The sequence below is a fragment of the Cataglyphis hispanica genome, chromosome 3, assembly GCF_021464435.1.
Source record: "Cataglyphis hispanica isolate Lineage 1 chromosome 3, ULB_Chis1_1.0, whole genome shotgun sequence".
Taxonomy (NCBI): domain Eukaryota; kingdom Metazoa; phylum Arthropoda; class Insecta; order Hymenoptera; family Formicidae; genus Cataglyphis; species Cataglyphis hispanica.
In genome coordinates this window covers 10,422,606-10,435,688 of record NC_065956.1, presented here as the reverse complement: position 1 = coordinate 10,435,688, position 13,083 = coordinate 10,422,606, and the positions used below count along the sequence as shown (strand labels likewise).

The window sequence follows — 13,083 nt, the reverse complement described above, 5'->3', positions numbered from 1 at the left end:
AAGTTTGTTTTCCGGTAGAATTATTATTTTATAGAGGTAGATTCGCGCGCGTTTACGAGAATCTGCAGCAAAAAATCTCTTTTAATTACTGGTTGTCACGATATGCAAGTTTATATTTTTACTTGCAAGACTTAAGTTTGCATTTCTACCATCAGAATTTGTTCAACTTATATTTAAATATACGAACGATTATTATAATACATTTTTTATTAATCATATATATATACACATGTTTCAGTGTATTTATTAGTAAAAATCCTATCCTGTTATTCTTCATGTAGATTGTGAAAGTAAATATTTATTTTTCCGGACAAACATCGTATTTTACAAGTTTGCCTGTGAATTCTACGTTTTTGTCTGACATTGAAGCTAGCATATATTCTAAATCTTTAATTTTTGTTTCATTCTTTTTATGTATTGCATGTGTACACATATCCACAATTTGTAAGCGTTGGTTAAGGCAAATAATCGCTTCGCAAGATTTTTTCAGATTTTGATGCTCTTGTGAAAGTTTCGTGATTTTGCTGAAAACAATCATGAAAATTTCATGCATATATTAATTATCGTTAAAGCAGTATAAAAATAAATTTTGTATTATCATTGCCATTATCGTTACAGAAAAATTGGAATACAAATTAATCGAAGAATCTATCATTAAAGTCAAGGTAAATCGAGACTGAAAATAAAATCATATGTATTTAACTTTATTAAAATGGACGCGTACATATATTAAAAGTAAGATAATATAAAATAATATTACATAAAATGTAACATTTTTTATATATTTAACACAAAGAGGAAAATGGGCTAATGAGAGCCTACGATACAAAAAAAAAAAAAAAAAATATAGTGCATACCTCTACGCAATTTATAACATCTCATTGTCAGATAGAAAATAATGAATCTCCTAAACGATTCCAGTCGTTAAGGAACACAGATGTAACCATACGATATTGCAAAAATGCCATCGTGTATAATATTAAAGAAAGAATATGCTCGTAAAGAAAATAACAATGTCACAAAGTACATGATTTTTATATTATTATGTATGTGTATACACTACTTGTATCGTTTGTGTATACATTTTTTTTATATCGTTTTTATGACATGAATAATTTCTGTTTACAATTATTGTGTGAGGAGGTCCGAACTGAAACATTTAATTAAAGGATTTTTATGAAAATTTTAATTCTTTTTATTCGCGCTTTGTTTTCTACATTAAGCTCTTATTAATCCATTTTTCTCTTTGTATTGCATATTATATATTAGAGTCTTTTCTTATTTTTATTGTTTTTATATTTATTACGTGAGAATAGAAAGATTCTTTTCAGCTAAACGCGTCTAATGCTCATCATTGAAATATTCGCAATACAATGGGTCAACAAATTTATTCTTGACGAGGTCGAACTTACTGATCGATAATGGTAATAGTGCGCAAATTATCATGTTCCATTTCATTTAACGTTTGCTCCAATCTCTTGTTGCTCATCTCCTTTTGACGCAAGCTCTCCTCTAAGTTTTGAATTTGTATTTTACATTCGGTCTCGTGCACTTTTGCGGTCGCGACTTGATTCATTAAAGAGTCATATTGTTTCGCCATCGCATCGTATTTGACTTGTGATTGAACGCTCTCGACCTGATTTTTCATTTGCTGTTGCTGTAATTCGTTCACTGCATTCATAGCCGCTTTCAATTGCATTCTTAATTCGTGAGAAACTCTTCGCTCTTTCTCGAGTTCTAATTCTGTACTATATAAAGCGTGACGAGTTTCCAGAAGTTCCTTCTGCATCACCCGCAGGGTATCCTGTACTCTCGAAACATACATGTGTAATGCAATATAATTTATATAAGATAGCCTGGGGTAAATTGTCGGATTCGTAATTGAATAAGCAATCGCAAAAAGAGTTTACTTCATAATAATTGAGATATATAATAATATCCACGCGCGTATGACTGCTATTAATTATTAACAATACAATTCCATTTCGAAAAAGTTATCAAAAAATTAAATACGTTCAGCATGTTCGAATTATATAAAAATTTCAAATTAGAGAATAATTTTCTTTAAAACAAAAAATTCATTACTCTTTTTTTAACATTCGTTTGTGAAAAAAATTATTCAAATATGCTTTTTGAGAAAATGATTTAATTCGCGCGTTTTGTTTATAATTTAGATGTCCTTTGAATATATGCAGATATTTTGCAATATCTAGATTTCTACATATACATATATTGCTGTTGTCTTTTACGTTATTTAAAAAGAATGAAATTCTACAAGATACAAGATACAAGCTCGCGTAAAAGACTAAAAATACACTTCGAGTGTTAATCAATATAACAGTCATATATTCACCGTATTATTTTGCAGCTCGTATAGCTTTTCTCCAAATTGTCGTTCTAATTGAGAGATTTCTTGTATGTTCGATGTCTTAGTATCATTATCCATGATCACAATTATTATTGTTATTATTGTCTGAAAACGTAATTATAATTGTTAATTAACGTAAAATACATTTGAAAAATTTTCTACTACTTTAATTTTCACGTTAGTAACCAACTTCAACTTAAAGGACACAGGTTAGATAACTTTAAAGGATTTGAATAATAATAAATTGTAATTACATAATGCCAAATATGAAATATGAACAGAGATCCATACGGGAAATTTGCGACTTTTTTAAATAGTATGTGATGTTTTCAAATTTTATAAATTTTGATCACATTTGTATTTTATTATCACTTTATTTTTATTTTTATATCTAAAATTTTTTTGAACTTGAGTAGTGTATATGAATATCTCAATTTTCTATTCTCTCCCTCTCTCTCTCTTTCTCTCTCTTTCTCATATATTCTCTCTACCATTGTAGACTTTTAAAAAGAAATAGAAAGGTAGGTCACATAGATATTTAAAATAGGAACAAAATGATTCCGATCTCTCGTAATAACACTTCTACATAGGGTTCCTATATAGGGTGCCTCATTTCTTTTATGTTTTTTACATTCATAATCAACAGTTTTTAATGTAATTAATGTAATAAATCTCGATATATTTTGAGTCATTTAACTTTATAATCTGAAGATTCGTCATAAATTTTAATTTAACCAAGGACTATTTAATGTTTACTGAATCATTTAGATTGTGTATAATAATAATAATATATTGAATAATTAATCATATATATATAATAAACAATATTATTAAATGTAAAGATTGCTTAAGAGACTATATATGTATGTAATGGTTACTATAACACTCAAAGAAAATTCTTGTTTTATCATAAATATTTTATTATAAATCCACTAAACGCATTATCACCCGGTATATTCACAGAATTATAGATGTGGCGCATGGACCAAATGGAGTTCGGATGTAAAAGCGGCAGCGACAGAGAGAGAGAGAGGGAAAGAGAAACAGAGAAAAGGTGTACAGGGGTGGATCGCATGCGCATCCCTCGGAATAGAGAGTGTCGGCCACCCCCGCCGATTATGGATGTTTAGTATCGACGTTGTTGCTAGTGTCTCGTTGCTCGCTCTCTCGCTCTTCTGCAGATTGCAGATTCCAAATTTCTAATTGTGTTTACAGTGCGACGAAAGTATTCGTGCCATTTTGTACGAGAAATAATGAGCGAAATCGCGAGACGCATGTCGGAGTATATCGCGGATACACAATTATGCGTCCGTCTCGCTACCACGCTACATTAGCACCCTTTGCCATCATTAATCATGGTCCTGTGTGATCGCGATCTACCAGGACACGAGCAATATGCCGAGCGACAACTATTCGCGAAAGACGCGTGCACGTGTCGCGGTGATAGCGATTACGACATTGCTTCTGCTCACGCTGAATATCAAATGCATAGGTGAATATCAAGTGTCTTACACGCGATATTCTGATTTGGAGCCTACAAAATCAATTTGCTCCAAGGAAATTATAGAGATGTCAAAGAAAAGAATCAAGCTAAAAACGATTAATTAAAAGAATTTTAAAAAATATATATAGAATATTCTCGGATGTGTGTATTTAGCATGATGTAAAAAATTTTAATTTATAATTAGCTTCATATTATCTTATATACACATATATACATGTGGAAAGTTAATATATATTCTACTCAATTTTCTACTCATTTAGTTATCTTATAGGGCATTGAAGGGATAGCACGTGTTACCCTTTGCTTTATGGTTCAACCGCGCGTGGACCATTGACAACGTGTAACCAATTGTGTGTTTCGCGGTGCGTGCCACGCGATCTCAAGTCAGATCGATCTTTATTAATTCGGCGTTCATCGCGCAAGTAAAACGTGATCGATTTTCGGATGCTGTTGCGAGGGTATGCGCGAGCGTGCGCGCACTAAAAGGCATAGTTTCAAATTCTTCGATTACTTATTGTGTATAGTTGCAGATACCGCCGAGAGCTTGCACCAATGCACATTAGAAGGCCTTCACCCCCTCCTTATCGTTACTCATAAAGAGTTCACTATATCTGTAAGTAATATACTTTTGTATTTTTCACTTTTTCTTTATTGAGATCACAAAATTGTTAATAATTTTTAATAAGTATTTGATGATAATAAAGAAATAAATTTAAAAATAGAACGCAAAGTTAAAAAGACAAATTTAAGATTATTTTGAAAAGAGTATATTTTTCTTGTCATAAATATTGCATATTGGATATTTTTAACTATTATCATTAATCAATTACGGTTTACACTTGTCGAAAAGAATACTTATAAATTATTTATACTTATAAAAAAAAAATATGATTTTTCTTTATTCTAAATATTTTAAATTTATTATTTTAAAGACAAGAAGAATTTTAATATAGCTCTTATAGTTCTCTCAGAATTATAAGGAATTTTCCAACAAAAAATAATACAATAGAAAACAAATGTTATAGGCAGACAAGATTACTGTATCTCACAACGAACGAATCACGGTGAGATGTCGAGAGCTAGGTAAATACAAACTCATCGGTGATCATTTATTACACTGTCGCAATGGTACGTGGACCGGAAAGACACCTTATTGCGTGCCTACCACGGCCATTTCCAATTACAGTGGTATGTTATAATTATTATCGCGATCGTATTTAAGATTCATAAATATATTTAATAAAATTCTTTTTTAGAAACTATATTTAGAAATATTATGTTTAATTTTAAAAATGTCGCCAGTAAATAAATTAATAAACAAGTGTTTATACGACCAAACTGGCAATTTATTGTTTGATTATTATATCACAAGGCAACTATGCTGACCATTACACGACCATCGCAATGGTCAGCATAGTTGCCTTGTGATATAATAATCAAATAATAAATTGCCAGTTTGGTCGTATAAACACTTGTTTATATATTTAGAAATATTATATTAAGATTGTTAATCGTGTTCATAGAAAAAAATATTATGATCCTTTAAATGTCCATTTCATGGATTTTTATGTGGTATCTTTAAAGAGGACAAAAACCTTTGACAAATCTTTCTTTTTTATTTCAATCTTAACAGAAAATGTACCACCGACCATCGTTTTCGGCCTACCAGCCGGTTCGGCCGCCGTAGATCCAACTGGTGCACTTGCTATCTTCCCAGGAAGTATTTTGCACCTGGAATGCCTCTTTTCGAGAAAATTAGGCAATCCTGAATGGACGTGGACCTCAACTTTTCGCCGATACTTAACAGGTAAATTGTGAGAGCTAAAAATTGTTGTGAAAATTAAAACAAAAAACGAGGCCTTAAATTTTTATATTATTGATTGTAAAGTTTATTTATGTGCAAATCTTTTTAAACTATTTTTTAAATTTTACTATTAAAAGAAATATAAGGAAATATAAGTATCTCGAGCAATTTCGCTTAATGATCACGTATTATTTGTATTTTATTTACACATTTCTCCTAGGATGGGCAATCGCTGCACGGGAAAGAAACTGGAAGTATCGTCTCTCGATATACTATGCCAAACATCATGATTCTGGGGTTTACACGTGCTCCACGCCCAAAGGATTATCCAATTCTATACAAGTTCGTGTTATAGGTACGATCACAAAGTTACATCGTTTGAAGAAAAAAATATGTGGGCAAAAATTTTTCGTCTATATATATGCTTCTTAGAACTTGTGGCATTAATAAAGTTTTCCATCTTATAATTTCAATTTTATCGATTTGCAGATGTTCAGTGTTCAGTATTGGCCGTCCCTGAACCACCGTTGATCAGTCACATCGGGGGTAATCGAATAGGAGACAATGCAATTTTCGAGTGTCCAATGGGTTACAGATTAGAGGGTGCTTCCGGCATTACGTGCCAATACAATGGTACGAAGCGCGCATGCTTTCTTTCCATAAATATAATTAGATATGAAATTAGGAAAATTATTGTCTTTACAGGCAAATGGTCAACGAATGTGCCACATTGCGAAGAAATCGAATGTCCAGCGATAAATATCACGGATAATCCATTGTTGACTTTGATCGAGCATAATAATACTTATGGCGGAAAAGTCGTTTTCACTTGTATGTGGGGATATAAGCTCTCTGGTTCGCAGAGTATAAGATGCGAAGGAAATGGCAGATGGAATGGATCTATACCAATTTGTCTTGGTAAAAATTGTAGACAGTCATTACAATCAATTTTATTTTTAAAAAGCTATTTTTTATATTGTTCTTCTAAATATGTTTTATTTAGAAATATATACTCTTAAATGTATCTTCTTAAAATACTGCAAGATTCTAATTTTGTAAGCATCTGACTTCTAAATATGTTTAATTCAAACATTCCGTTTGAGAAAGAATATTTCTTAACTAAAAATATAATTCTAAAAAATAATTTTTTTCAGTTTCAGTGGATTTCAATCGTTCTTATTATTATATTCTAATCCATCTCATTGAGTCTTGTCAAAGATAATACAGATAAAAAGAACAACGTTTGCAGAAATCACTTGTCCTATACCGGAAACGCCACGAAGCGGACGCATCATCGAGCAAACGCGATACTCTAATAAGAAGCGGTATCGCGATAATCGCCAAATATATAAAGTTGGCGCCCTAGTGAGATTCGCTTGTCAACCGAGTCATCAACTGATAGGAGAAGCGTCCATCATATGTACCGAAAACGGCACTTGGTCTCACCGTCCACCCGTATGTGAGTGCTCTTGTGACTAACAATAAGCTTTTTAACACTTTAAATATCACTAATAATCTATAAATTTAGCATTAATTAAAAAATTTGTCTATTATATAATTTTCAAAAAATTATATCAATATTATTTTCTTAAAAATAATAGCATTATAAAAATTAATATAATATTATTTTTTATATATAATACTTTGTTGAAAGTTATTATTAAGATTTTTAAGATAAATATTAATCGTTCGTGTGCAATATTCTAGGTAAAGTAAGGTGTCCTTATCCTGGTGATCCTCCTCATGGTCGAATTGCGCCTCTCAAGTTTTGGTATAAACCAGGAGACAATATACAGGTAAATTCCACATTTAGCAGTAATTCTAGATCAAGATATAAATAGTAGTTAACTAAACTCTCGAAAATAAATTGTTGGAGCATAATTCTACAATTTACATGGATAGGTAACATGTTCGCCTGGTTACGTGACTCCCCTGGAGCCAGTGAAGAAACCATCGTGTCGGGAAAATGGCATTTGGAGCGCACCACCGCCTCCCTGTCGATCTTACAAAGAAGTGTGAACGTGAAAAAAGATCGCCGATCCTTTTATGAGTTTTACGGTTTATTGTGCTCTTTAATCTTTGAACGAGGAAGCATATTTGATATTCATTACAAGTAGCATGAATAAGAGAAATGTGGAGACTCGCATAAAACATTCGCTTTGTTTCGAATGATAGACATGCTATGTAAAATTAATGATCTTATCAGATGATGAATATAGCTGCAGTCATACGAATCAACAAATAATCACGAATAGATCACTGGAAGGAAGCATCTTGCGTTAAACGTAGGCCACAAAACGACCAGTATTTTATTTATAATTCTCTTCCAGATATATAACGATTTTAATAAAAATAAATCCCTTTTTAATAATACACTCTTAATAAATATTTTTTCACAATTATTTCTGTTTAATATTTTGAAGTACTGTTTTACATTTTTCTCTTTCTCTCTCTCTCTCTCTCTCTCTCTCTCTCTGTCTCCCCCCTTCCCCCCCCCTCTTTCTCTCTCTATACAGAATAGTTAAGTATTAAAATGTTAAGGACTGATATAGCTATCACTGTGGTTACCATAATAACTGCAACACGCAGTTAATTTAATATAATCGGATAATGACGGATAATTATTGCACGTGATGTGACAGTTAATATTCGATGTTGCAATCCATCAAAGATCAAGGAGCATCGGCAAAATGGGTCGAACGAAAGCTCTCAAAGAGATACAAGTGGAAACGTGGCTTACCAGGAACAAAATAAGTCGATATCGTGCAATTCTGAAGTTACATGGTTAGGAATAATTAAAGTTTATTGACTTTCTTATATATAAATCGAAATAAAAATATATTTTCTACTTCAAACTGAATCAGATAAGTGAACTATTACAGAAGAGGCTTTATTCTACGCTTTCTTAGTAATGAAATTTTAATTCTTAAAAAAATAGATTATATATAATTTTATAAAACACAGAAAGATCCTGAGAAATAAAATTGTGTTATATTATTTTCATACAAATAGCTAAAAATACATTTTTTTAAATGCAAATAAAATAAAAAACATGTATAAGAAAGACACAGATCTTTTTTATACAGATTATTTTCAATATTTTATAGAAGATGAATTTTTTTTCATGATGAAATCATGATGAGTGTTGATTTAATTATTTTCTGATTGTATCTAAATATATGTAAATTCCATGATCCAGCACGCGACAAGGACCTGCAGCTGTTGCAAGCTACGAAATTGAAATCGATAGTGTCGAAGAAGATCGCGTCTCTGGAAGTAGATGTTAAAAGGCATCACGAAATCATCACTGACTTGAGCGATGACGGTAAACAACGTATACTGGAATCGTTGGCTGACAACAGATTATTTTATTTGGCGCTTAAACATCTGAAACCATCCGTAAGGATAGATCAATATTGTCTTTAAATCTTAAAAATAATCCTAAATTTTGAGGAATTCGCTAAAGAACTCTGAAACGCGCACTATAACATCCGAATATATCGTCTCATAGCAAATTTACGAGGCAGTGTATCAAGATTGCAATGTGAAACGTCGTCTCTTGGACAAACTTTATTATGAAAGAAATAAAAGATTGCAACGAGGTCTCGAACTACAGGTAAAACTTGATCCTTATACAGAATAATCCGTTATGCATACCATATCTATTATACAGTACATTTAGTAATAGCTAGTAAAGCTGTATCTATACGTACTCAAATAAATTAATATTTTGTATACATTTCGCGCAAACTTTGAGCTATAAATTAAAGATTTATTCATTCGCTCGCGAATAAGTCGAAACGCTGTGTTCTTTCAACTGAGCTCGAAGAACAGAGGGAGGAATTACCGCATTGCGAGGAGCAAAAATTGATAGCGAGATTACAGCAATCCATCACAAAATATGACGCGGCGAAAGCGATATCTTCTACGTACTGCTCGATGTTAGATATTTTGAAAAAGGTAAATCTTCAATTTTGTATTACGTCATTAAGTATTCGTTCTTCTCTTTCTTCGGAATCTTTGTAGGACACAACATTCTTTGATACGCTATTAAATACTTTAAAAGAAGATCAATCTTCCCAATGTAAAGCGATGTTGAGGGTGACAGTGATAGGTCAGCTGGCAGCTGAGAATCTAGACGATATTAGACAGAAATATAAAAAAATGACCCGTGCCGTTTTGCGTAATATGAAAATTAGAGAGCAAATGTTGAGTACTGTACGCTACCAAGTGGAAGATTTGTGGGCTTACGCGCAATCATTGGTTCGCGTTCAAGTGAGTGATTGCAAATAAAATTGAGATCGCAGAGATCTGTTGATTGATTTCTTTTGTAAAAATTATGAAAAGAGAGATGACGCCTCCGCAATATATATAAAATTTTAAAGAAAAAACTTTCTCTAAATTAATTAACGAATTTATCCTTATTCATTAAATTTCGCACAATGCATGCTCTGTATACAGTCTTTCTAACTATCGAATTTTCGAAATATATACTTATTTCAATAATGGCTTGCGATGAATATTCTTAATAGAGTGTTTTCTTATTCATGAAAATTTACAGAGCGATCACATTTTTGCGAAAAAAGATATCGACGTATCTGCCGCAATATTAGAAAATCAATTAACACTTTTGGAAAATATCTGCACTAAAGTAAAAGAAACTCTACTCGTGCGTTCTTATTATGACTTATTATCAAGGTATTTCAAATATCTTGTAAATACAAAAAATAGTTTACATATATTTCCTCTGATTTGTTATAAAATATATTTTCTTTCTGTAATTAGGCTTCAAACCCAATACGAACAAAAGAAAGTTTTGCTAGCGCGATTAGAAGCCAATGTAAAAAATCGCGATCTTTTGTTGAACAAAAAGAATCATGCTCTACACGTTCTCGAGAATCTCAAGCATTCTACAATAACTGCAACAGAACAGTAATTAATTGCTATATAGAATAAAGTATTGAGCAGAACTATAAGAAAAAAACTTATCTAAAGTTATTAATATTCTAACATATAATTTTTATCTTTATCTTTACATATTATCTTTACTGTTTTATTTTATTAAAAATGGTATTCTTCAATCATAAACCTCAGGTATAAAATTAATGATATATATGATATGTTGGAACAAATCGAGATTGAAAAGAAACGCCAGAAGGATCTCAAAGAACAAATAAAAACTCGCGGCGAATTGTTCATAAATGTCAGAGCAGCTTTTCAGAATATAAACGCTATGTTGTTCTGCATCAGATATAGTACCAAAATTGCAAAGAAACTACCCAGAGAGGGCAATAAAGCGGGATTAAAAGAAAGTATAATGATCGAGAAGGAAGATATGGAAGAACATGATATGCAACCGGAACTCGAAGAAATAGACACCGATGGTAAAAAAAATATATAATTATAAAAAAAAAATTTAATATAAATTCTTCCTTCATTTAATTTTTTTGTTCATTAAAATATGAAGTTAGCAGTAAAGAAAACCAATTAATTCACTGATTTTGCAGTTTTAGTTTTATTAGCAAAAATCAGCCGCAAAATAAACATTCTCTTCAGCATGAGCAATTTCGATCTCGAGCAGGAAAAGGCGGATAGAGCGCGAGATCTCTATCAGACTTACGTATCCAATTATAATTCCAATTTGATATTTGGACCCGGTAAAGAGGAACCAATTGGTAAATATTACTATTATTGTATATTTTATACATTTTTGTCTAACATACCAATAATCTCTTATTGATGAACTTTGTACAAATCATATGATTTTACAGGATTATTGGTTGAACATGAGATGGTCGATGTTACTATTCCGACGCGGGCAGATATCAAACTTCAAAGCAAGCAAATTATAGAGACCCATCTGAAACCAGAATAATTTATCATGTCAGATCTAACAAAATAAAACATAATTTAGAATTTTTATTTATTAACAGTGTTGTATTCACCTTTTTAAAAAAATCTAATATTCGTTGATATCATTAACACGACCTTGTTTCCTCCCCTTCTTTGTTATTTCAAACCTCAACCAGGAAGGCCTATATTTATTGGAGCGATGAGCCAATGGGAATTTCAATGGTGGCTCCGGACCATTAAAAGGATGAACTTTCTTCAATTTTCTCAATAAAAACTCCTTCTTTATCTCCTTGGGATCGCGATACTTGTCCAAATAGAGATTAAAAGGTTCTTTTAAGGGAAACCATACCTGTTTTTTAATGAATGGTTTAGGAAAATCATATTGAAATATTGGCAATTTTGCTTTTAATGTGTTGTAATAGAATTCCTTGAGGGAAGAGTCCCAATCTGATTGAAAAAATACTAAACCAGCAGGCGTCATTTGATCCTGATATTTTCTGTAAAATTCCAGCGTTTTCCAGTTACGTTCCTCCAAATTTAAACAGGGCTTTGTTCTTTTATATTCTGAGAAATCTATGTGACAGTCTTGTTTGTACAATACAAAGATATATCTACAGTATCCAATTCCATATGGTGCTATTGGTCTCATATAATCTACCAATTCTTCTCCTTCTTTCACACGATTCCCAGGAATGTTGCCAATAAACCAATGACAATATTCATTGTCTGCGCTCGTCAAATTGCCATCTGGTGTAGTCATTATCAGAGTCCACAATGATCCGTCTTCTGCATTATACTCCACATTAGGTGCATTGGAAGCTTCGCTTGGCTTGATCACATTACCATTGTAAGCTCTTGCCAATTTATCATCTTTCAGCTCATAGCTTATGTCTAACGGAACAATTGGCATGAAGTAAGCATCTCCGTACAGATGTTTGTAAACATCATAGTGCTCCGCTATTCTATGAATATGAAAAGGGCCATCCATTTGTAGCCAGTCCTGTCGCACTTTTTGTAGATCTATCAATAGTTGCCTAGTACGCGAAGCTCTTTCCAGCTCAGGATTTTTTCTAAGCGCGATGATCTCGCTCGACCAGGCGTTCGTTATCATTCGTCTGGTGACTCTAGATACGGAAAAGCCAATGTTCACCTTAAAATCCAATGTCGGATCTTCTCGACTGAGTCGGATTTTCTCGAGACGTTGCTGTAAAGTACGAGCCATCGTCGGTGGTTTCCCACGTAGTCGATGACCATGACGAACATGTTGATTTTTCGGAATTAAAAGATCATTAACGAGACAGCGAAAAAGCTTGATAGACATATCGCGATGCTTTATCAAATCGTTTCACGCGAATGAGAAATTCAATGACATATTTTATTATTTACTCTTGTAGCTACGAAAAATCACCTACAACAGATTAGAATTAGGTTATATTATTAGGTTAAGGATCTTGTAAAAATACAATACTCTGTCAAGCATTGACTATGAATATGTAAGATTGGTTATTTACTAAAATTTAAAATAGATAAGACTTATGCTCATCAGAGCAGCTT

At 32.1% G+C, this 13,083-nt stretch overlaps 4 protein-coding genes across 7 annotated transcripts; 2 read left to right on the top strand and 2 right to left on the bottom strand.

Moving 5' to 3' along the window:
- Nucleotides 1-267: 267 nt before the first annotated feature.
- LOC126859322 (uncharacterized) lies at nt 268-2,446 on the bottom strand. Of its 2 annotated transcripts, XM_050610459.1 has the most exons (3): nt 2,354-2,446; nt 1,413-1,804; nt 268-524 (listed from the first exon to the last, which is right to left on the bottom strand). In XM_050610459.1, the coding sequence occupies exons 1-3, from the start codon at nt 2,444-2,446 to the stop codon at nt 299-301; spliced, it is 711 nt and encodes a 236-aa protein (XP_050466416.1). In that variant the 3' UTR covers nt 268-298. The 2 variants fall into 2 exon arrangements, 1 of the variants encoding a protein (XP_050466416.1); XR_007688790.1 differs by lacking the exons at nt 1,413-1,804; nt 2,354-2,446 and adding an exon at nt 858-1,218 and having other exon boundaries at nt 376-524.
- An 865-nt stretch (nt 2,447-3,311) lies between these two features.
- On the top strand, nt 3,312-8,049 carry LOC126859258 (locomotion-related protein Hikaru genki). Of its 2 annotated transcripts, none has more exons than XM_050610347.1 (10): nt 3,312-3,860; nt 4,403-4,485; nt 4,898-5,060; nt 5,506-5,679; nt 5,897-6,031; nt 6,166-6,309; nt 6,382-6,594; nt 6,926-7,135; nt 7,384-7,472; nt 7,579-8,049. In XM_050610347.1, exons 1-10 carry the CDS (start codon nt 3,764-3,766, stop codon nt 7,693-7,695), a joined length of 1,425 nt encoding a protein of 474 aa, XP_050466304.1. In that variant the 5' UTR covers nt 3,312-3,763; the 3' UTR covers nt 7,696-8,049. The 2 variants fall into 2 exon arrangements, with proteins under 2 accessions (XP_050466304.1, XP_050466303.1); XM_050610346.1 differs by having other exon boundaries at nt 4,397-4,485.
- Nucleotides 8,050-8,234: 185 nt separating this feature from the next.
- Nucleotides 8,235-11,602, top strand: LOC126859249 (uncharacterized). 2 transcript variants are annotated; one of them, XM_050610334.1, is made up of 10 exons: nt 8,235-8,460; nt 8,876-9,075; nt 9,188-9,292; nt 9,472-9,636; nt 9,703-9,951; nt 10,238-10,374; nt 10,462-10,608; nt 10,771-11,060; nt 11,184-11,351; nt 11,448-11,602. In XM_050610334.1, the coding sequence occupies exons 1-10, from the start codon at nt 8,367-8,369 to the stop codon at nt 11,549-11,551; spliced, it is 1,659 nt and encodes a 552-aa protein (XP_050466291.1). In that variant the 5' UTR covers nt 8,235-8,366; the 3' UTR covers nt 11,552-11,602. The 2 variants fall into 2 exon arrangements, with proteins under 2 accessions (XP_050466291.1, XP_050466292.1); XM_050610335.1 differs by lacking the exon at nt 10,462-10,608.
- Nucleotides 11,353-12,992, bottom strand: LOC126859266 (39S ribosomal protein L38, mitochondrial). Its single transcript, XM_050610373.1, has 2 exons — nt 11,622-12,992; nt 11,353-11,536 (listed from the first exon to the last, which is right to left on the bottom strand). Exon 1 carries the CDS (start codon nt 12,848-12,850, stop codon nt 11,636-11,638), a length of 1,215 nt encoding a protein of 404 aa, XP_050466330.1. The 5' UTR covers nt 12,851-12,992; the 3' UTR covers nt 11,353-11,536; nt 11,622-11,635.
- Between the last annotated feature and the right edge of the window lie 91 nt (nt 12,993-13,083).

Bases quoted from the DNA above. Each gene is read 5' to 3' on its own strand.
- LOC126859322 (XM_050610459.1), bottom strand. From the start codon at position 2,446: ATGGATAATGATACTAAGACATCGAACATACAAGAAATCTCTCAATTA. The intron at 1,805-2,353 runs GTGAATATATGA...TCGAGAGTACAG, and splicing joins ACGAGCTGCAAAATAATACG to GATACCCTGCGGGTGATGCA. The intron at 525-1,412 runs GTAAGTTCGACC...GATTGTTTTCAG, and splicing joins ACTATTACCATTATCGATCA to CAAAATCACGAAACTTTCAC.
- LOC126859258 (XM_050610346.1), top strand. From the start codon at position 3,764: ATGCCGAGCGACAACTATTCGCGAAAGACGCGTGCACGTGTCGCGGTG. The intron at 4,486-4,897 runs GTAAGTAATATA...CAAATGTTATAG, and splicing joins ATAAAGAGTTCACTATATCT to GCAGACAAGATTACTGTATC. The intron at 7,136-7,383 runs GTGAGTGCTCTT...GCAATATTCTAG, and splicing joins GTCTCACCGTCCACCCGTAT to GTAAAGTAAGGTGTCCTTAT.
- LOC126859249 (XM_050610334.1), top strand. From the start codon at position 8,367: ATGGGTCGAACGAAAGCTCTCAAAGAGATACAAGTGGAAACGTGGCTT. The intron at 10,609-10,770 runs GTAATTAATTGC...CATAAACCTCAG, and splicing joins ACAATAACTGCAACAGAACA to GTATAAAATTAATGATATAT. The intron at 11,061-11,183 runs GTAAAAAAAATA...CTGATTTTGCAG, and splicing joins CGAAGAAATAGACACCGATG to TTTTAGTTTTATTAGCAAAA.
- LOC126859266 (XM_050610373.1), bottom strand. From the start codon at position 12,850: ATGTCTATCAAGCTTTTTCGCTGTCTCGTTAATGATCTTTTAATTCCG.